General features: G+C 31.5%; 2 protein-coding genes across 2 annotated transcripts; one reads left to right on the forward strand and one right to left on the reverse strand.

Moving 5' to 3' along the window:
* Positions 1 to 7,780: 7,780 nt before the first annotated feature.
* LOC110600918 (60S ribosomal protein L6, mitochondrial) lies at positions 7,781 to 9,912 on the reverse strand. The gene is made up of 2 exons (XM_021737846.1): positions 9,654 to 9,912; positions 7,781 to 8,401 (listed from the first exon to the last, which is right to left on the reverse strand). Exon 2 carries the CDS (start codon positions 8,365 to 8,367, stop codon positions 8,059 to 8,061), a length of 309 nt encoding a protein of 102 aa, XP_021593538.1. The 5' UTR covers positions 8,368 to 8,401; positions 9,654 to 9,912; the 3' UTR covers positions 7,781 to 8,058.
* Positions 9,913 to 13,893: 3,981 nt separating this feature from the next.
* On the forward strand, positions 13,894 to 18,748 carry LOC110601754 (protein transport protein Sec61 subunit alpha). Its single transcript, XM_021739031.2, has 7 exons — positions 13,894 to 14,035; positions 14,503 to 14,876; positions 15,164 to 15,391; positions 15,531 to 15,885; positions 15,966 to 16,090; positions 16,225 to 16,360; positions 18,145 to 18,748. Exons 2-7 carry the CDS (start codon positions 14,533 to 14,535, stop codon positions 18,382 to 18,384), a joined length of 1,428 nt encoding a protein of 475 aa, XP_021594723.1. The 5' UTR covers positions 13,894 to 14,035; positions 14,503 to 14,532; the 3' UTR covers positions 18,385 to 18,748.
* The last annotated feature ends 3,089 nt before the right edge of the window (positions 18,749 to 21,837 follow it).

A 21,837-nucleotide genomic window follows, 5' to 3' on the forward strand; every position in this document is an offset into this window, starting at 1 on the left:
GACAGATTGACTCTCCACAAAAGAAAAGGATTCTCTGAAAGTAGAGATTCTCCCTTTAATACATCAATTAAGGAACTCCATCGAATAAAAACTGTCTCTTCTTTAGGAACTATTGCCTAAAAAGAATTAATCTCTCTCATATGTTCATAAAAAAAATTCTCAAATCAAAGAATCTTTTAAAGATTTTTTAAAGATATTTTTCTATTTCATTTTTTTTTATTTTCTTTTATATTATCAAATCTTAAATAATATTTAATTTAAGTCAAATTTTGAAGAATCTCCACTGAAAATATTTTCAGTGAATTCTTAATTATGTTTTCTATTTTACAGAACATTCATTCTCAAATGAAACCCAACGAAATTAATTCTGGATCAACTGCCAATCTATTAAATCAAACTGCCGCGAGGTATTCACATAAAAAACATCCCGAAATCTCGCCTTATCAATTCTCACTTGAAACTTCAAGCAGACTAAACAAGAAAATCTCAGTTGTGCTGAAACAAAGACAACTATGCAACAACAAACCAAATGTCTTTCTTTTATATCTTAATTATTTATTTAATCCTAATCCCATATGTTTAATTTTTTTCAACTTTGACAAAATAGAAATCCCTAATTATTAAATAATTAATTTTGATAAGTCTTTCAACAAATATGTTTGCCGGCTGAATTGTTTATTCCCCTTCTTAGAAAGTCAATGAGCAGGGTTTGCATCATAAATTTGAGCCTTTGATATTAGGCCTGGTTCGGTTGGATAGTAAACTAGAAAATGAATTGAAATCATTTTGAATCGTCAAAACCATTTTCGAAATAAAACCCAACAGATATTGAACCGTGCCCAAGACTATTTGATATTACAAATTATGCAATTACCCTTCATGCTCTTTTTTATATTTTCTTTATCTGGGTAATATTACCATGAACCTTTTCTTCTTCTTTTTTTTTTTTTTTTTTTCAGAAAGAAAATCACAATCCATGCAGGGGAAAAAAAAACGCCAAATTGGTTTTCTTTGCCAAGTCCACTGATGCTGAGGATTTTAAAGCCATCATGCAATTGGATTTTTTAGGCATACTTCTGCCTAAAACTCTTAAACACATCCTCATGGTGAGTTACGTAGCTATCCTGAAAAGCATTAAATAACAAAATAAAAAGGACAAATTATTTTTTAATTTAATTATATATTTTTTATTCATCACATATGGATCAAAGTTCCAGCTAAAATTCCATACGCTGTGATCCCTACTGTCTTGTCGACTTCCTTTTGTCTTGTTCACAAAATTTCATTTTTACAAGGGCCAGCTTTAAAAACTAAAAATCATATATAACCAATTATTTCCTTATAAATCAATCAAACTTTAAAAATATTCCATACAAAATGTAATTTTTTTTCCTTCAAATATGTTTTTAGTTATTATTATTATTATCAACAAAACAGAGAACATGAAAGAAAAATTAAATTTAAAAAATTGCAATTTTATTAAAATTCTTTTTATTTTAATTTAGTCAAGAGAAATATAAAATTATTTTTTGCTGGCATACCCAACCAACATGGCCTTCTCTATATAAACCCACCATCTCATCACCTCTCATCAAACCTCAACAATTCCCAAATCAACAAATCAATGGCACACACAAGAAGCTTTTTGCTGGTGCTCCTCCTCTTTGTTCTGATGTTTCAAGCACCATCATCTTCAGAAGCCATCAGAAATTATAAATTCATCATGAGCAAGGACACAAAGAAAGAGGGACCACTACCTTATTTGAAGACTTCTTTGGTCACTGGTGTCCTTCCTCAGGGTCACTACCCTACACTCCCTTCTTCTCTTGTTGATTACAAAACCCACAAACCCAAAATGCTCATCAGTGAAAATCATCTTCACTCTCATCAATCTCTCAAATTGGTTCGCATTTTAGAGTCTGTGCCAAGTCCTGGAGCTGGCCACTGAATCTTTATCTTAATTTATATCCCTTAATTTCCAAAATGATTCTTCCAATTGCATGTATCAATGATTCTTCCACTACATTTTACTTATTGAATAATATTGAAATTTTAATTAGATCGGACCATAATATTGTTATCTAGTTTCTTTGTGAATCTTTCTAGTAAAATGATTTTAATTGAATAAGAATTACAGATTTGTTATAATGATTAAAAAAATAAAAAGATAAAATTGAGTAGCAACGGTTGTGGCTCTGATGTCATGAGGTGATGTTAAACAGCTACTCCATTTCACACATCACATTCTACTACCTTTATAAACAGTAATTCCCACTCTACATTACTTGTTGGGTCATCTATGAATTCCATTTCAATGAAAATGCCGCACAAATTTATGGTTGATGTTTTGAGATCCCGAAAATAGGGATTGATATTTTGAGATCCCAAAAATAAAATTTATAGTGATCGTGTAAATTTGGTTGGAGAAGAAAACGTTTCTCCCTTTATGTATTTTCCTTTTATTCACTAGTGACAGTTTAACTTCTCTACTATAATATTAATTGTCTCATTTACTTAGATCCATTCGTATGGAGATTTCAAAGCCACTCTTCATATCAGATGTCCATTTAATTCCTTTTGGCGTGCATACAGCAGGGTTGCGAGGTGACTAGCCCACTCTTTTATCTCTTATCACATCACCAGACTAGATCTTTCTTATACGGATCCATTCGCGTGATCTGCCCGGCCCGTTTTATGTTACCGGACTGAGATACGCAGTGTGAGGCCAGTTCGCTTTATTGAGGTCTAATGAGTTTTGGACCGGTGTTTTTTTTCAAGACTTGGCCTTGCCCCAAATATAAAAAATCCGATGGTTATTAATTTATTTTTAAATATTTTACAACTAATTTGTTAATTAAATCGAGATCATCCATTAGTATTTTTACTTTAAAATTTAAATTAATAAAAATAATATAGCTATTAAAAATTAATATATCGACTCAAAATTAGGATATGCAAATCAACTTTATACTAAACATTTAATAAACTTTAATTTATTAATATTAGAGTCATTTTTAAAACTGAAAGTTTCAATTAATTCAAATTTCTTTTGAAATTGTTTATAATAAAAAAATTATGTAGATGTAATTCAAAATAATTTGAACCGACTCAATTAAAAAAAATTATATAATGAATCGGTTATACTATATAAAATTGTCGACATAATATAATAAATTAAATAAATAATTATATAAAAATAATTATTTTTTTTTAAAAATTAATTATCATTATTTTTAAGGTTCATTCATTTATTACTGGATTATATTTCTATATTTATCTATGTTGAAATTACTCTATAATTGCTTCTCGATCCGATCCATTTGTCACCTACAGCTTGGGAGGGAAAATAAGAAGTGTAGAGCCGCCACTCGCCAGTCCTTTGACATGAATATGTCCCAGATTCATGGAGCTCTCCCACAGCTTCAGGAAGTAGGACTCAGACAATTGGCTGGCATCTTAGTTCATGTATACCTAACCCAAATTCTGAAGCACATGAAAAAAGTAGCTCATTTTCTCGCACAACTTCTTCACTCCCTCTGATCTCTTTCCAATCTCCTCTCGTCTATATAATGCATATCAAAACACACAACAACACATCTGTCTTAGGATTAATTCTATCTTCAGAGGATTCCATATTTTCTCTCAATATATCTCTCAACATTCTGAATGGCTCGTCGACTAAGCGCAGTGGCATTTGTTCTCCTCCTCCTTCTCGTGTGTTTGGAGGCCAGAAAGCTCTCATGGATGGAGAAAGAGAGCTTGATTTTGAACCAACTTATCAAGGGTCCTACGCCACCTTCCTCTCCTAGCGGCAGTGGCAATGAAGTGAACTACAGCAAGAAGAAGATCTCCGGCATGCATCTTGCTAGGAGTGAGAGATTTTTGGAGGAGTCGGTTCCAAGCCCTGGAGCTGGGCATGCTAAACTTTCTTCACAAGAAGAGAACGTTTAGTTTTTAAATGCATTAGCATGCACGTGTTCTTCTTATTCCTATACATATTATATATACTCTGTGCTACTATGGAATCATAAGTAACTAAAAAATTTAGTTACTTCATATGAATAATACTGTATGGCTGATCTCAATTTCATCATTACAACTTGTTTCCTTGATTTCTTAATTTAGAAAAGTGCATTTCTTATTATTAGTATAATGACTTAAAACAAAAACATATCTAAACCCACAAGGCTTTTGCCAAAACAATTTGTCCATCATAAAACTTAGGCTAAATCAAAAGTTATACACACATGAGGATATTTAAAAAAAAAATTAAGCAGATAAATTTATAAAAATGCAAATTCTACACAAGATTTTTAATAGTATGGATCCACAATGTCTTTAGTAAGGGGTTTTATAGTACAGAGATAGTGTATGCACAGGTTGAGTCTTGGTTGAGGACATCAGTTTTATATTTTTACAGAAAATGTATGATCATGTATGGGATTTTACAGGTACACAGAGAGTATAGCAGGCTTGCTACGGGTCCCGGCGACCTTAAGTCGACCTGGATCCTAGCGCCGGTAGCGGTCCGATTTTCGGGTCGTTACAGATTGGTATTAGAGAGAAAATTTGTTTTCTGTGAAAAAAAGGATAACTTTATTCACTTTCTAATAATAGAGTTTCAGGGCAAAAATTTGAATGAGGCACACGTTGTATTCTTTTTCTTGTCCCCTTTTTTCTTTTCTCCCATGGGAACGGATTAATGCACAGTTTATATATACATGACATTTCAAACATTGAGTTGGGGGTTCAAATTTATCGCTGCCACAAATTATTGATGGGAATGTGTGATGATGGCTCTGTTTGTCAATATCGGCTTTTGTAGTAGCCGTTACTGATAGGAATGTTTGATTATTTTAGTTAATAAATTAAAACATAATAAAGATATCAAGTAGATAATAATTTTAAATTTTTTATTAAAATTAATTTAAATTTATAATAAAATTGTGATAAATTTTAAAATTTTAATTTAATTATTTAAAATTAAAAAATTAAAATATAAATATGAATTAATCGAAATGTTTGAATTATTTGACGGTGAACCGGTTAAAAGAAAGAAAAAGAATGAGAGAATGATAAAGAGAAAGAGAAGTACATAGAAGATTAAGATTTTGTAGTGATAATGCCTTAGAAGCAAGGTTTTCATCAAAATCAGCCAATGAATGAAGAAAAAGCCGCAACTATAATTAGGTTATTTCAAATAGTTGCTGCTTGAACTACTACTGGTGATGCAAGTCAATTGCTATAACCTATCATATTGTCTACCACTTAACCATGAGCTAATTCCACTGTTACTATATGCATGCATGTATACATTTATATTCTCATCTTTCTAGGAAAACAGTATTCTTCAACAGTAATGCCACTAAGAATTCCCAAGCAAAGCCCACCAATCCTTTTGGAGAGCCAAGTCTCACGAACTCTGAAGCAGGTCGGCACTAGCTGCCTTGAGGTGTCACAATGGCTGAGGAGCAGTTTTTCGCAATTCATGATTTCAAACTCGTATATCCGTTATGAAAATTATTATGCACAGTAACTTGAACAATCTCCATCTGAAGAAAAGTATGATAAATAACTAGGAAGAAAATATAATAAATATTTTTCAATTAGTAGAGTGAAAAATATTAGACAATCCCCTAAATAAGTCATTGTCTTTAATATTTCTCAGGAAAATTAATGGGTATATACCTAGTTCTTAAAACCTTCCATGTAGTGCTTCATTTGGAAAAAAAAAAAAAAAGAAATTGAAAATTAAAAAATCAAATGCAAATGCGTGGCACTTTCCAGAGCTTTTTATCCAACTCTTTCTTTCTCGTGTGAGTTTGAAATTCATAGAAAGGAATGTCAAACAGAAGCATTTGAAAGTGAAAGAAAATGACTGAAAAGAGAAAGCTTCCTACTTGGAATATATTGTTAACATGATCGGAACACGAAACATATAAGGAAATTTCCTTACTTATTCACTTCTTCAAATTAATTATCAAGATTTCTACAAGTACTCCAATTATTGGACTCAGGATAGAAAAGCATTAAGAGTTCCAGATTCAATGGATCATATCAAGGTTTTGGTAATACCATTATCAAGGTTTAACTGATATATATATATATATTAAAAAATATTTATGTTTATATACTACCGATAACCGTTGTTCTTCTTGCATTTGGATAAAGTCAGACCTAAATAAAGAGCAAAGGTTCAAAATCCATTAGAACCCTAAAATAGACTGACTCAATATCGCGTACTCTAGCCCATGACTAAGACAGACCAAATCGATCCACGCGCGGGTCCACCTGGAGAAATTTAGTCCGGCGATGTGATGAAATGTAGAAAAGAAAGGTCAGTCACTTCGCAATTCTACCAGCATGCGCATCGGGAATTAAATAAATGTCTGACAGAGAGGAGTACGCTAATATATCCATACGTATGAGTCTAAATGACAGAATCATGTGACACTGTAACAGGATAGCGATTATACATTACCAGAGAACAAAGGAAAAAAGAATAAAGGAATAAAGGGGAGAGACAGTGATCTTTCCTGACCAAACTTACTCTATATTGTAAACTCTATTATTTAGATATCAGAACGTCAATTATAAATTTTAACTCTATTATTTGAATATCAGAACGTCAATTATAAATTTTTTTTTAATGTTGGATGGCTTTTACAAACGTATAATAAATTAAAATATAAATTTTCATAATAATAGATTTATTTATACTAAAAAAAATAATTTTCTTCCTAATATGAAAATTTATAACACAATAAATAAAATTAATCGATAAAATTACACCAATTAAAACATTTTTCAAAAGTTTATAACATTAGCCTGAAAAAGGAAGTTTTTCTTTTACCATGTGAAGTAGTATTTATAGCCCACTTAAGAGTGATAAGGACAAGCATTGAACTCAATATTGAATGAAATACCTTTAGCCGTGTAGATAAAGCACTCTAGGAAAAACAAGGAAAAATTAAGATTAGAGCAATGGCACCCATAAAATTACCTTATATATTAAGGTTTAAATCCTGTCATCCCACGTAAGGCGCTTTCAAAAACTTTTATAAAGGAAGGCTAATATATCTGTCTAAATCCGAGTGTGAGCGCCGATCTGATGGGCCGCCATCAAGCTCTAAGAATAATGCTTATTATATGCCCAATTGGTATAAGAATGACAAATCACTTTTCCAAAAGGAACAAAAAAAAAAAAAAAAAAAAAAAAAACTTGCATATGATACATAATGTAATCCTTGCACCTTCGTATGGATGTTCTAACTATTCGAATGCCCGTGAGAGATAAGAATCTTGATCCAATTAGGGAAAGCAATCAAGCCATACTAACTCCCCAGTAACGCTGAGAATGTTATTGATCCAAGTTTGTGATGCTCTCTTTCAGCCACTGAAATGGAGCATAAATTACTAGCCTCCAATAGTGAGAAGATGAGAACAGCATGATCCAGAGAAAAAGGATTTTTGCAAGTTGGATAATCTAGCTAGGGCAAACTCCAATCACAAGTCCTAATGGGTACAAGTAAAATTTCACAAATATACAAATATCAAATTACAGACCAGCTCAGCTGCTCTGCTCTAGCATAGCTCGAGAAATAATGTAAACTCCTCTTTCTAACTCATCTGAAATGGACTCGTTCTTGCGGCACCAACATTTGAGAACAACCTTCATCATAAGGATCAGAAAGCAGTTTATGCCGGAGTGAATTGACGGACATTCCTCAATTCAAAATAAATAACATACGGTTCTTATTCACTAACATTCATCGGCATGTGAAACAAAGATCACACCTAAATGATTTTTATATCAGGAAATATTATTCATCCAGCACAATGGTAACCAGGCCATGACATAAACAAAGAGTATATATAACAGGAACGTTATTGCAACCCTTGTTTTAAGTTGCTAATCTAAATGCCTTCTAAATCACCAAATTACAAAGTTCAGAGTTTAGGAATTCTAACTGCTTGGACAAAGGAAAAAAAATTGTAGGTCTGCCCATGGGATTAGGCAAATTAATATCCTCTCAGTATCATGCAGGATTGCACCCATTATTTTGATTTCTTTCCCTGTTTCTTCTTGATCACTTCATCAATGTACATTATGCCCTTGCCCTTGTAAACTTCAGGAGGCTTGCAACTACGAACAGAAGCAGCAAACTGGTGCACCCTTTGCTTGTCAATTCCAGTGCAACAAACTACATTGTTCTTGAAGCAGAAGACACGAACAGCAGGAGGAACTGTGAGTTCAACCTCGTGACTGTATCCTAATTTGAGAAACAAGAGGCGTCCTTCTGCTTCAGCTCTGGCTTTGTATCCAACACCCACTATCTTAAGAAAGCGAAAAAACTTGGCTTCCATTATGGTTACAGCAAATTGATCACCTTTATCTCTCCTGAATATAACAAACAGTGCAAATTCATAGCAGTGTTAACAAGCAAAAACCTTGATAAACAGGGAAGCATACCCTCAGAAACAGCTATTCATCTTTCTCAAGGAAACTTTTCATTTTATTTTACATTCTAAGTTGGGAATTGCCTCCCAAGCACACAAGGTTAGGGTCAGAAACAGGAACTTGCATAAAGAAGTCAACAATCATCAGGATTTTTTTCTGATTTTGAACGGATGTTTATAATTTCTTTTCTTCTTCCATGGCTATCACTTCTGATCTCTCAAACAAAGTACTGCACTAACACCAGTACCGTTCCCTATCCCCCAAATTTAATTCAAATTTGCTTATACTAAAAGTAATACCCATACATGCAGCTCATTTCATTACCTTCAATCATCAAATCAAAACGAAATTGGAGATACAAATACAACCAAGAGAAAATATATTGCCAAAAGGCACCAACTTCATTAACTTTAATCATCAAATTAGACCAAAATTGAAGATACAGCCAACAGAGAAAGTGGAATGCACGAGAATTTATCATAATAACACATACAAAAACAACACCTTTTTTAAATTGTTCAGCCCAAAATTGTTTTTACAATCTTACATTAATTTCAACCAACACAACATTCTCTTTACAATCTTCCCACACTGCTTAACAGAAGCTAGAGGACAGTCCAAAATCAGAAGTTGACCACGTATGTTTCTTCCTTGTTTAGAATGAATTGAAAACAAGTTAAAATCTTAAGAAATGCCTCAAGTTTCCGGAACTTAAATTGCCGGTTTTGCCTGAAGTCCCAAGCCCATATAATAAAATCTGCATGCTACTCCAACCCGACTGAACCCCATTTTTCTATTTAATTCAATAGCAAAAAAGTTTAAGAATATGAAGAACAACAATGCACGTTAACAAATCCATCAACTCAAAATGAACATATAAGATTACTAAACAAACATAATACCAACTAATTCATCAACTCAAAATACCCAAGTCACTAAACTGCAAAACAAATATAAATAAAGATGACTAAAATCAGTATATTATAAAACAAGTATATTGCAAAATACCCAAATCAACTCATTCTTTCATTCTTCCCTACCCAAAAATCAGTATACTATACAACCCGATTCCACTTGCTAATACAACTAACTTCAATTCATTCAGACATGGAAGTCAATATACAACCACATTCAACAATATCTAAAGCAATCAGTTAAAATGGAAGACCAGATTAAAATGGCGTTCTCATACCTGCTGCGATTTCCTTCGCCGTCGACCTGCCGCTGGTGGGACGCTGAATGGGGCTGCAATTTCCTACGCCGTCGACCTGCTGATGCTTCGATTAAAATGGTGGCTGGGTCGCGCCGCTGAGAAAGGTTGGAGAAGAAGGGATGGAGGAGAAGGGACGATGGTGGCTGTCGGCTGTGAAATGGGGGAGAAGGATGTCTGCTGTAGAGAGTGGGAAAGAGGCTGTGTTGTGAACAATGTGACGGTTAGTTAGGTCTAAATTAGGGCCAGTTTTTAATTTTTTTATGTTTTAAATTTTAGTAGATTTGATAATTAAACGATATATTTGTATGGATAAAAAATAGTTTACAATTTAATGAAAAATATATTTAAAAAAACAAATATTTTTTTAAATAAAACTATTTATTTTATTAATAAAATTTTATTAAATAATAAAATAATTATGTTTAATAAATTTTTTACGTGGATTATAAAAAATTTATCTATTAAAAATATCAATTTTAAAATCTAATAAAAAATTATAATTATTTAAAATTAAATTAAATTTAAAAATATTTAATTATGGATATCGAAGAGTTTAATCCATTAGCAAACCGTTTATTAGAATGGAGTTACTAAATAAGTGAATATTAAATTATAATAAATATATTATATGCATAATTTTTATATAAAAGTGATTAATTAATAAAATAACTATTACAAACAGTATAAATTGAGAGATATCCATATTATTTTACCCTAAATGAGATTAGTAATTATGATATTAGTAATCATTATATATGTTTTTTTTCTTATAATTTTATTTTTTTATTATTTTAAAATTATTATTTTTTAATTATAATAATTATTATAATTTTATTTTATTTTTAAAATTTTTTTAATATTTAATAAAATTTAATATATTTAAAATAAATATAATTAAAAAATAATAAAATAATTATATTTTATAAAAAAAAATAAAAATTATGAGACTTATTAATATATAAATATGGATATTAAGCGTGTTTAGACTCTAAATATCCTGTACCAAAGCACTATTAGCTAAACGGGTTCACATTTAGATAACAGTTATCCAACATACGGAGCCGGTAACCTATCCAAATCCGTTCCGACAAGTATCCGGCGAGACGCCCATGTCCAATCCAAGTATCTAAAGGTGGCCATGAAAATGAAGGCTGTGATTAAATGGACACAAATCCATTTGTTAAAATGGGTTTCATCAAGGGTTTTCTTGGGCTTAACGGGCTCTCTTTTCTTCTCTTTTTCTTTCTTTGCTTTTTTTTTTTTTTTTATCAAGCTTTTATATATATATATATTATATATACAATCTTGATTTCCTTTTTATTTAAAAAGCTTTACTTCAGGATATTAATATTATATTTAAAGCACCATAATTTTATTAAATTAAATTATAGCATAATTTTTAATATTGTTAATTTTATTATATTTATTTATGATGTTTAATTTTTAATTTACTGTATTTTTTTATTAGAAACATCAATACAATAATTAGGAAATATTTTATTAAGTGGTTGAGATATTTTAATTTATTTTAATATCTAATTTAATGAAATAGTCATTATTTATATTATATTAATTTTAGATATATTAAATTTAAAGGGTCATAAAAATTAAAAATTATTTTATATTATACTTTTCAAACATAAATTGAAAACTTTAATTTTTACTTCTCTTCTCTTATTGCTCGGCTAAAGTAAAAACTATGTTAAGCCCCTAGTCAATTGTTCCACTTAAAAAATAATTGGCCTAAATTTAAGAGCAATTTTAGATGATAAATGAAAAATAATAAATGAAAATATTTATATTTATTATAATTTTTTATATTTATATTAACTTATTAATTAATTAATCATATTATATTGATGCGTGCATTAAATTAAATCTCTGAACGGACTAAATAATTTTTTTTCTTTAACAGTAATGCAGCTAAACTCTCCAAGCAAAAGCACAAATCCTTTTTGAGAATCCTGGTGCAGGTTCTTTCAATTTGTGCCTAACCCAATTTCCTGAATATGCATGCTTGCAAGAATCTACCAATATATCTTTCATCTACAATGTTTCTGTACTTATATATTTCAAACTCATCCATACTTGCCAAATCAACTTGTCCCTTACGCCTCATTTTCCTTCTCCTTATAATGCAGCCATCTACATGTATAAATATGCAGACCCATATGCAAGCTACACAGGAAGAAAAAAAAAAAAAAAAAAAAAAAGCTTGCCACCTTCTCACATGGCCACTTCAAGCAGAGTTACTCTAATCTTTGTTGCTGCATTGTTATTCCATTTTCTGCCATTGGAGGCAAGAAAGCTGGCAGTGATGGAGAAGGGTTTAAGAACCTTTCATGGTGAAAGTGTAGACCTTTCGAAGACTACTGATCGAGTGTTGCAGTCAGTTACAAGTCCTGGAATTGGTGATTATCGTGTGTTGCAATCAGTTCCAAGCCCTGGAAATGGCCATTATGAAGTTTGGCGACCAGTTACAAGCCCTGTAGTTGAGAAGAGCCGTCATTTGCATTCTGTTCCAGGCCATGAAATTGGCAACTAGAGTATCTTTCTTTTGGTGAAGTTCTTCTGTAATTTGAATAGCCAAGTATATGTTGTGAAAAAATGTCCTAGCTAAAATTTCTTACACGTACCTTGTGATTTAAGTTGGGCTGTGTTATTGTACTTCTAATTTGTGTCTAGTAATTTACAAGTTGAACATTAATTTTTCTACTAGCCTCTTTCTATTTAAGGAATTTCAATTTTCAAGAAATTAATTTTGAATTTCTATTTCTAACTTCAAACACATATTTAAGCAAGTACAGCAGGATGAAATGAGAAAATTTTGAAAAGAGTTAACCACTGTGAAATATATTTAAATATGTTAGCTTTAAAATAATGTGTCCAAAATCTATTTTTTATTTATCAAAAGGTAAAATTTTTATTAATAAAAACAATGGCCCAAGCCGTTTAAAACATTATAGCTTTTGTTTTTTGGGTAAAGTAAAACATTATAGTTTTAAGGGTTAATAAAAAAATTCTAAATAAAGAAAAAGCCTAAAAACTATCCATCCAAGAGCTGATGACAAACAACTATTTTTAAGTCATCTCTAACCTTATGCAAAAAATCTTATGCACTATTTTTTTATATTATTTTAATATTTTCACTATTTTTAATACTAAAAAAATATTTTATTTATATTCTTCTCTTTCTTTAATATTATATTATTTATTTTACTTTAATTATATTTATATATTTCACTTAAAAAATTCATATAATTTTATATATTTCCTCTAAATATTTATATATTTTATATTTTCATTCAATATTTAAATATTTAATTATTTTATAAATAAATAAATAAAAATATATTAATTATAAAAATATATTAATTAATTAATTTATATTATTCTATATAATATATTATAAATTAATTAATTTATTATAAATATTATTTATAATTGTAAATATATTAATTTAAATTAAATTTTAATAATTATAAAAATATAAAATAAATTAAAAATATAATAAATTATGAGAATGAAAAAAAATTAATTGAAAATTTATATAAATTTTAAATTATATTATAAATTAAAAAAATAAAAAATATATAAATTTTAAATTATATTATAAATTAAAAAAAAGAAAGAAAATAACGCTTTAGCGTAACACTGTAGCGCAACGCTAAAATTCCATAAATTTTAGCGCTGCATTGATGGTAATCTCCAACATTAAAATAGAATTTAGCGAAAGATTTAGAGTTCAGAATTTAAGATTTTCAGAGTTCAAGATTCAGGTTCAGATTCAAATCCAATTTCTGGCCACCATTAAAATCAGAACATTAAGACAATAGGTCGACTCCATCTACATTTAAATTATATTATTTATATTAAACATAACTTTTAATTAAGTTTCTTAAATTAATATTTTTGTTTAAAATTATAATTATATATCAAGATTAAATTTTAACTGTTAAGTTATTATCTCGTTGTTTTTTCTTAAAATTCATTTTTTCATATTTGTTTTATTGTTTAATCCTTTTCAGTTTTTACAAATTAGTAATGTAATATTTTTTGAAACAATTATTTATGTAATTAAATCCCTAAAATGGGCACAAAACAACGCTCCAATTACCCTCACGGAGAAATATCTGGCCGCAGGATGTTTTTGATGGGGCCATCGATGTCCACGTCACTTACATCCAACACGTGTTTTTCTTTTATTGGATTGACTTCGTGTCCACCCCCAAAATGACCTAATCGTAAATTGTTCATATGGGTACGGTTCATGACTGTGGATGCAGGTCATCCCCTGTTTGGCGGTCTCTCCAAAGAATTTTTTTTTTCTCCTACCATTTCTGCGTTTTCAATTCCCTACGGTTAGTTTCGTTCAATTCAGTCGCTCTTATTCATCTGCTGTATTACTGGTTTGATTCCTTATGATTTTAATGGTTTCGTCTTCTTTTTTTAAAGAGATCTGTGTATGATTTTTGTTTTTCTTTCAATTTTCTTGGCAACCAAACAACTTTGGAGTTTCCTGATGGATGTATTTCTAAATCTCTATATGTGAATAAATTAGTTTTAGCTGGAATTGTCGAAATTATTTATTTTTTTATGTTTGTTACTTGCTGTTGCAACCATTTGTGATCGTTTATGGGGAAAATTGGCTCTCTAGATTCCTTTTTTTTCTTTTTCAATTAGAAATTTCTATTTTGGATTAGGAAATTATTGAGGATCTAGGTTTTTGTTTATGTGATGCAAAGGATGTGCTACTTGCTATTTCAACGATGCACGGTAAAGTAATTATATGCTTTTATTGATTTGTTTCGGTGAATGGGTGATGCAGGTTGAATTTGTGTAGTTAGGGGTTAATAAGATGGGAGGTGGATTTAGGGTTCTTCATCTTGTTAGACCATTTCTCTCATTCCTTCCTGAAGTTCAGAGTGCTGACAGAAAGGTTCCCTTCCGTGAGAAGGTCATATACACGGTGATTTCCCTTTTCATTTTCTTGGTATGCAGTCAACTTCCATTGTATGGCATTCATTCTACAACTGGAGCGGATCCTTTCTATTGGATGCGTGTTATTCTTGCTTCAAACCGTGGGACTGTCATGGAGCTTGGTATCACTCCGATTGTAACCTCTGGATTAGTGATGCAACTTCTTGCTGGATCAAAGATCATTGAAGTTGACAACAATGTACGTGAAGACCGTGCTTTATTGTAAGTATATTGTGAGATCGTTTTAATATGTTGCTACTTCCTAACCAAATTAAGTTGCTTAAGGTGTTTAGATTCTGTTTTCCTAGAAATTGTAGTTGCCAGATTTTCATTACAATCATTTTCAGTGTAACATGGTAAAGCTGTAGGATGTGTAAAGTCAAATTATCTTTCTTCCCATGCCCCCTCCCCTTCATTTTTTAACAATCCCACCCCTTTTTATAACTGCATATATCTTATCTAGCTTGTGCTTGTTAATATTTTCTTGATTATTTTGTTCCATTTCCCAGAAATGGCGCTCAGAAACTGTTGGGCATCCTGATAGCCGTTGGTGAAGCAGTGGCGTATGTTCTATCGGGGATGTATGGTAGTGTTAACCAGCTTGGAGTAGGAAATGCCATTCTGATCATCATTCAGCTTTGCTTTGCTGGGATTATTGTAATTTGTTTGGATGAGCTTCTGCAGAAAGGATATGGTCTAGGCTCTGGGATCTCCCTATTCATAGCAACCAATATTTGGTGAGCTCCATTTTCCTTTTTCTGCATCCATGGGTGAATTTTTCTTCTTTATAAGTGTCTATAGGTAATTTTTAAGGAATTAACAATAATATTTTCTACCAAAATCTGGATATCTAACAAAATTCTCTGTACTTTTCAGTGAAAATATTATCTGGAAAGCATTTAGTCCAACCACCATCAATAGTGGGAGAGGAGCTGAATTTGAAGGTGCTGTTATTGCTTTATTCCATCTGCTAATTACTCGTACAGATAAGGTCCGTGCCCTTCGGGAAGCATTTTACCGGCAGAATCTTCCAAATGTCACAAATCTACTTGCAACAGTGTTGATCTTCTTAATTGTTATATATTTCCAAGGGTTCCGTGTGGTTTTGCCGGTGAGGTCAAAGAATGCTCGTGGGCAGCAGGGTTCATATCCTATCAAGCTGTTCTATACCTCGAACATGCCTATCATTTTGCAATCTGCTCTTGTGTCTAACCTCTACTTTATCTCCCAGGTAGGAAGATCAATATGTTACATGAGCAAATTGAAGTTTGATCTATTAATCTAATAATTTGTTTATTATTTTGTTTACAGTTGTTGTACAGGAGATACAGTAACAATTTCCTTGTCAATCTTTTGGGCAAGTGGAAGGAATCTGAATATAATGGTCAGTCAGTCCCTGTTGGTGGCCTTGCATATTACATCACTGCACCATCAAGGTAAGATTACCTCTTCCTATATAAATAACTAAAATTAAATAATAGAAAACAGTTGAATTCATGACAATATATCCCTCCTTTTGTTGGCTTCCCTTCTTTTCTGAGGCTAGTAAAGCATCTGGGTTCTTGTGCAGCCTTGCTGATATGGCAGCAAATCCTTTTCATGCACTTTTCTATCTCGTGTTCATGTTGTCAGCATGTGCACTCTTCTCAAAAACATGGATTGAAGTTTCTGGATCATCTGCTAAAGATGTGGCCAAGCAACTGAAGGTATGTGAGTTTAGAACTCTCATGTTCTAGATATTATTTTGAACGCATTTCTTATTTCTTGATTGAGAGCTTTTCTCTCAAGTCTCAAACCACCGCATTTAGGATTATCAATTTGTTATAGATTCAGTTTAACTGTATTATAGGCCCCTTCATTCCACCCTTCCTTTTCTTTTTTAGCGTCTACTTTTGACATGACATGGAATATCTACAAGGAGATTGAATATGTTATTGTTCCTTTCAAATATTTTCTGTGAGCTATGTCTATTTGTCAATGTATTCATGGAATGGTTTCCACTGAAGTTTTGTAATAGGTCCAAGACTCTTTAGCATATTCATATAGTGATCTACATTTAGCATGCAGAGGAGAAATATGGCTGCTATGAGTACAAACATTTTATTAAAAAAAGTTGGTCCTAATTGGCAACTGAAAAGGACTTGGATATTCTTGTTAGACACCTGGTATTTCAAGTAGGATCTTGGTATTCAGCATAGGGTTTATATCCTTTAAAATTATAGACCATGAATCAGATTTGTTGATACATCACGTTTTGGCTGTTTATATCTACTCGTTCTTTGTAGTTGCATGAGCTCATTTATCTATTTGTTTATTGCTCTTATTACAACTGATATTATATGTTTTCATGTGGTATTGAATGTATTCGATGTTGCCTCCCCACTTTGAGGATAGTTAATGCACATTTCAAACATACTTCATTTTAGTATATAATACCGCGATTGAACTTTCATCCTATTGTAACTGTCTCACCTTGGCTTCAGTGTTGGCTCACTTGGTCAGCTGTTGAAATATGTTGTAATTTGTTTAAAGGGACTGGATGTTTTTGCATTCTGAAATTTATTGAATGGTTGGTAGGTTGAATCCAGGTCGGGTTTTGGCCCATCAATTGTATGACTTGCACCTGTTTCATCCATTTTTTTCTTACATGTGCCAATCTTGCGAAAGGTTCAGTTCAGTTATTTTTTTTCTCTCAAAGATAGATTCAGTTCAGTTGACAGATTTTAAATGTGATTAGATAAAGTCCTTGGGGAGATCTGTAGTTGGCAAAATGGATGAAATGTTATTTCCTGAATGTTGGAATTACCTGATCACTTAGCATTCAAATGTGGTGTGCAAAATTTTAAAGTTGCACTTGGTAATTGTAGTTGCATGATTTGGAGCTAGTCATGATTAGTAATCTGTTTACTTTTCATTTATTAAAATCCTTTAGTGAACTTTGTATATCCTGATCAGGTTATATGGGTATTGTCCCACCAATGCAAGGATGCAGAGAAGTGGTTATGTTTGTATATCTCTGAATTGAGAATTGTTCATATTTGCAATATGTGCTGTAGGACTTTTTGATGTACATCGAGTCCTTTCACGATTAGAGCGTGGATTTACTGGATTTGTCATTTGTAGTTGTTTAGGAGAGTTTGCCAATTATGATCCTAGCATAAATTTTGAATTGGCAGGAGATGCTATTCTGAAGTTCTTAAATATTCTGTTTAATGATCCTGTTTGACCTGCCATCTCAGCTGCGGGGTCTCTACAATTGAGCCCTATTATGTGCAAGAGAGCCCCTGTTCCTCTATTTCTGTGGTCAATATGTTGAGCTCATTGCGAAAGCGCCACTTAAAACGATTTGCACATGTTTATTTTCACATGAATGCGACATCAGTTTAGTTTTTGAAACTATCATGAACTATGTGTAGTAGGATTCACTGGATATCAGTTGTCAGTTGAATGGTACTGATGTGATGTTTTTGTTTCGCATTTCCCATCACAGGAACAACAAATGGTCATGCCTGGTCATCGGGAGTCTAACTTGCATAAAGAGTTGAACCGCTACATACCCACAGCTGCAGCTTTTGGAGGTGTCTGCATCGGTGCATTAACAGTGTTGGCAGATTTCATGGGTGCAATTGGTTCAGGGACAGGGATTCTTCTGGCAGTCACAATCATTTATCAGTACTTTGAAACCTTTGAGAAGGAGAGAGCCAGTGAACTTGGTTTCTTTGGTTTCTAAGATATATCTTGTTTAGATCGATGGATGGTGTCGTCAGCATGCTCCCTGGAAATTTTGGTGAGCTGAGAGATGCATGTAATAGGTCCTTCTGACCCCAAAGTTTAAAATTAGATTTTAGCATAGTTCATTAGAAGTTGAAGTGCAGATACTCGTCACCCAAAGCATACTGTTAGTTTTTGCACTGTTCTCCCTTCCTTTTGCAATAAAGTTTTTTTCATGTATTAATAGATCAATAGGAGTGTGCTCCACCTTGAGTTCATGGACCGTTCATTTCCAGAGTTGAAAAGGTAAATTCTGAAGATTGATAGCTGAGAGACTGGGTCATATTGACCTTGTGATGAAAGCGTGGTATGTGTTTTATTCATCTTTCGTGTTTTCTGTTGTGCGTGTGAAATCTGTAGTATTGTATGTATTAGATGTCTGCGGATCAAATGCACCATTCGCGGTATAAGTAGCTAAGTTCATGTTAGTAGTTTCCTTCCCTTGTAGTGTAGCCCAATCTTGGGCTTAGGGACCATGTGAAAAGATGAGTAGCCCACTAGATGCTGTTGCATTGTCTTGGTGAAGCTGGAGCTAATCCATTATTTTGAGTGGCACTTCTCCGACTCCATCTAGGACAGGAACACAACGAGCGCCTTCCAGCAGATTTATTTGAAATCTCTTTGCTTGGGGGTGCAGGAGTGGAACTGAGAGATGGTGAGAGGTTTCGTCTGGTTAATCTAATTGCAAGACTAGGGTATTGAGAAATTAACTCGGTATCTTTATTACTGCTATGATCAACTATGCAATTATCCTAATGAATGATTAAATTAAACTAAACAATTACATTCACTAGTTCAGATACTGACATCTTCAAACTGTGATTTTAATTATGAATCTCATATTTCTAACAGAATTCTACTTTTATTATCTTTATTACATAAAAAAATTTAGGAATGAGAATAGAGCAAGCCTGAAATAGATGTCATTTAAACAATAATTTGACTATATATGCTAGTCGAATACTTGCAGTATAGGTCAATAAATTGAGTTTTCAGTTTGATTCATTTTAGAAGTTTCTTTAAGAGAAGGAAATGCACGTTTTAAGAATAATAAACAGTATTATTGACGAAATGATAATTAAAATATAAATGAAATTAAAATTTTCATGTAAATCAAGATAATACATATATATGTTCTAAAATTGGCACATACTTGAATAGGATGTATCTTGCTCCATTATAAAAGCATAAAAGGATTCTGAAATAAAGCTTGCAAGTTGCACCATTGAAAACTTTTTAGAAAATGTGATATAAAAATACATTTGACATCATTGAACACCTTTTATGAGAATGTGACTATTGACTATTAAACTCCTAATTAATGTATTACACTGTCGACAAGAGATTTGCAGCATGATGACCTCAGACTATATAGAAAATTTCAGCAACTATATTGTGTTAAAATTCTGTAATTTGTGGGACGTGGTAAATCATTGTGTTTTAGACATTAGGAACAAAATAAAAGGGTATAATTAAAATTAACATTCAAATCTAGTGAGAGTATGTCCTATATTCCCATTGGATACCCAAAACATGATGGGACAGTGGTGCACTCAGACCTCAGACTGCCACCATACAGATACAGTTTCTTCAGCTAAAGTTTGTCTTATCAAATCAAACCCTTTTCTTTTTCATGGGCAAATGGTGTTTTATGCTTGGCCACATTGCCATGAAAAGATAGGCCTAATAAGCTGTCACCAATTCTTTGAGATGAGATACCTCTCCATTTGCTTTTGAAATTGGGCATGCAATGGAGGCAGGGAGTGGGGGATTTGATTGTGCCAAGAGCCAGAGTGTCTGCAAATCAGCAAAGTTAGGCCAAAGTTGTAAGCTTTTTATTACCTTTTGGGCATATTCTCTCTAGCAATAATGCCAACAACACTCTAGCTTCCCATTACCCAACAAACCAATTCAGCTCACTTTCTCTTCTCCACAGTGAAGCTTTCATGGTGCATCATGTTTATATAGAAAGGAAAAATAGATGAAAGGCCCACCTGTGGCTCCATCCTACAAAATGTTTTTTTTTTTTTCTTTTTAATCATCCTTAGATATTTAGGGAGGAGGAAATTGAACCTTGATCATCAGCGATTTTTAAATATGCTATGCTCACTAATTTATTTAATGATGGTAGGTTAAAAAAAATTTTCTAGTTGTCAAGCATTTTAGGAATAATATTTAATAAAAAAATAATATTTCATACCCATGACAAATTGATCAACCATTTTCTATTGAGCAGATGAAGTCAAAAACAGAATGTGCATAATGCTGACAGGAACTTCAAACAAAATCAAAGCAGTAATCACTGCTCTAAATTAGGGTCAAGAAATCATACCCCACCACATTTTCCACCATATATCTTCATATTCTTTTATATTTTTTTACTATAAAAAATATAATATTGTTCCTCCATAAATAAATTAACTCCCACATACTACAAAGTGACAAAAGGATCCTGCCCTACCCATTGAAAAAAATCAAGAAAACAGTCTTAAACAAGGATTCTTAATTGCCTTGTCAGTCATTTTCCTTGGATTTTTTTCTTTCATTGAGTTAGCTTTCTAAAATCTTCACCCAAAACAGAGAAAATCCCATAGAAATTAGATTTTTCTGGAAACATAAATAATTATTTATTTTTGTATCATAAAAATATGAAGTAAATAAGTGAATTTAAGTTTCAAGAAAAAAAAAAGCATATACAACATTTATATATATTTAAATTCTAAAAGAAAATTATTAAGTGCAAACTAACTCATTATTAGCTTTAATCATTATAATCCCATAAATTAATATTTTATGGAGAAAATGGGATTGTTAAAAATTAAATAAATATTATATTAATTAAATAATCAAATTATTATATCGAATAAAATTTAAAAAAATAAAATAATAAATAGCTTAATATCAATCGAGATGGCAAATTATTGGGCCCTTAGTTGATGTGAAATGTTGTTGACGTCCAGCATTTTCATTAACCACAGCCACAGAGTTTTTAGGCTGAGTGGGTTTGATTATCAATGCATGCTTCCACCGACCAGGCAACGTGGAATTTTGATATTTAAATTTTAAATAAAACTTTATTAAAATTTCATTTAATATACATATTTGTAATTTAATTTTGAAGGGTAATAATAATATTGGCAAGTTCATTTTTTTTAAATAAAAAGATAAATTTTATTAAATTTTAAAAACAATGAACTCAGAAAAATAATTAAAAAGTGAAAAAATATTTCAATCAGATTCAAAATTTTATGACTATTTCGAATAAGTGTATAGGTTAAACAATGAGTAGAATTATAAATAAAATTAATAAGAATAAAAATTATTTTTAAATTAAAAGATTTACAATAAAAAATAAAACTATTAAATGATTACAAATTCTAATAATTGAAATTAGCTATAATTTGAATTAAAA

This window comes from Manihot esculenta, chromosome 15 (assembly GCF_001659605.2).
Source record: "Manihot esculenta cultivar AM560-2 chromosome 15, M.esculenta_v8, whole genome shotgun sequence".
Taxonomy (NCBI): Eukaryota; Viridiplantae; Streptophyta; class Magnoliopsida; order Malpighiales; family Euphorbiaceae; genus Manihot; species Manihot esculenta.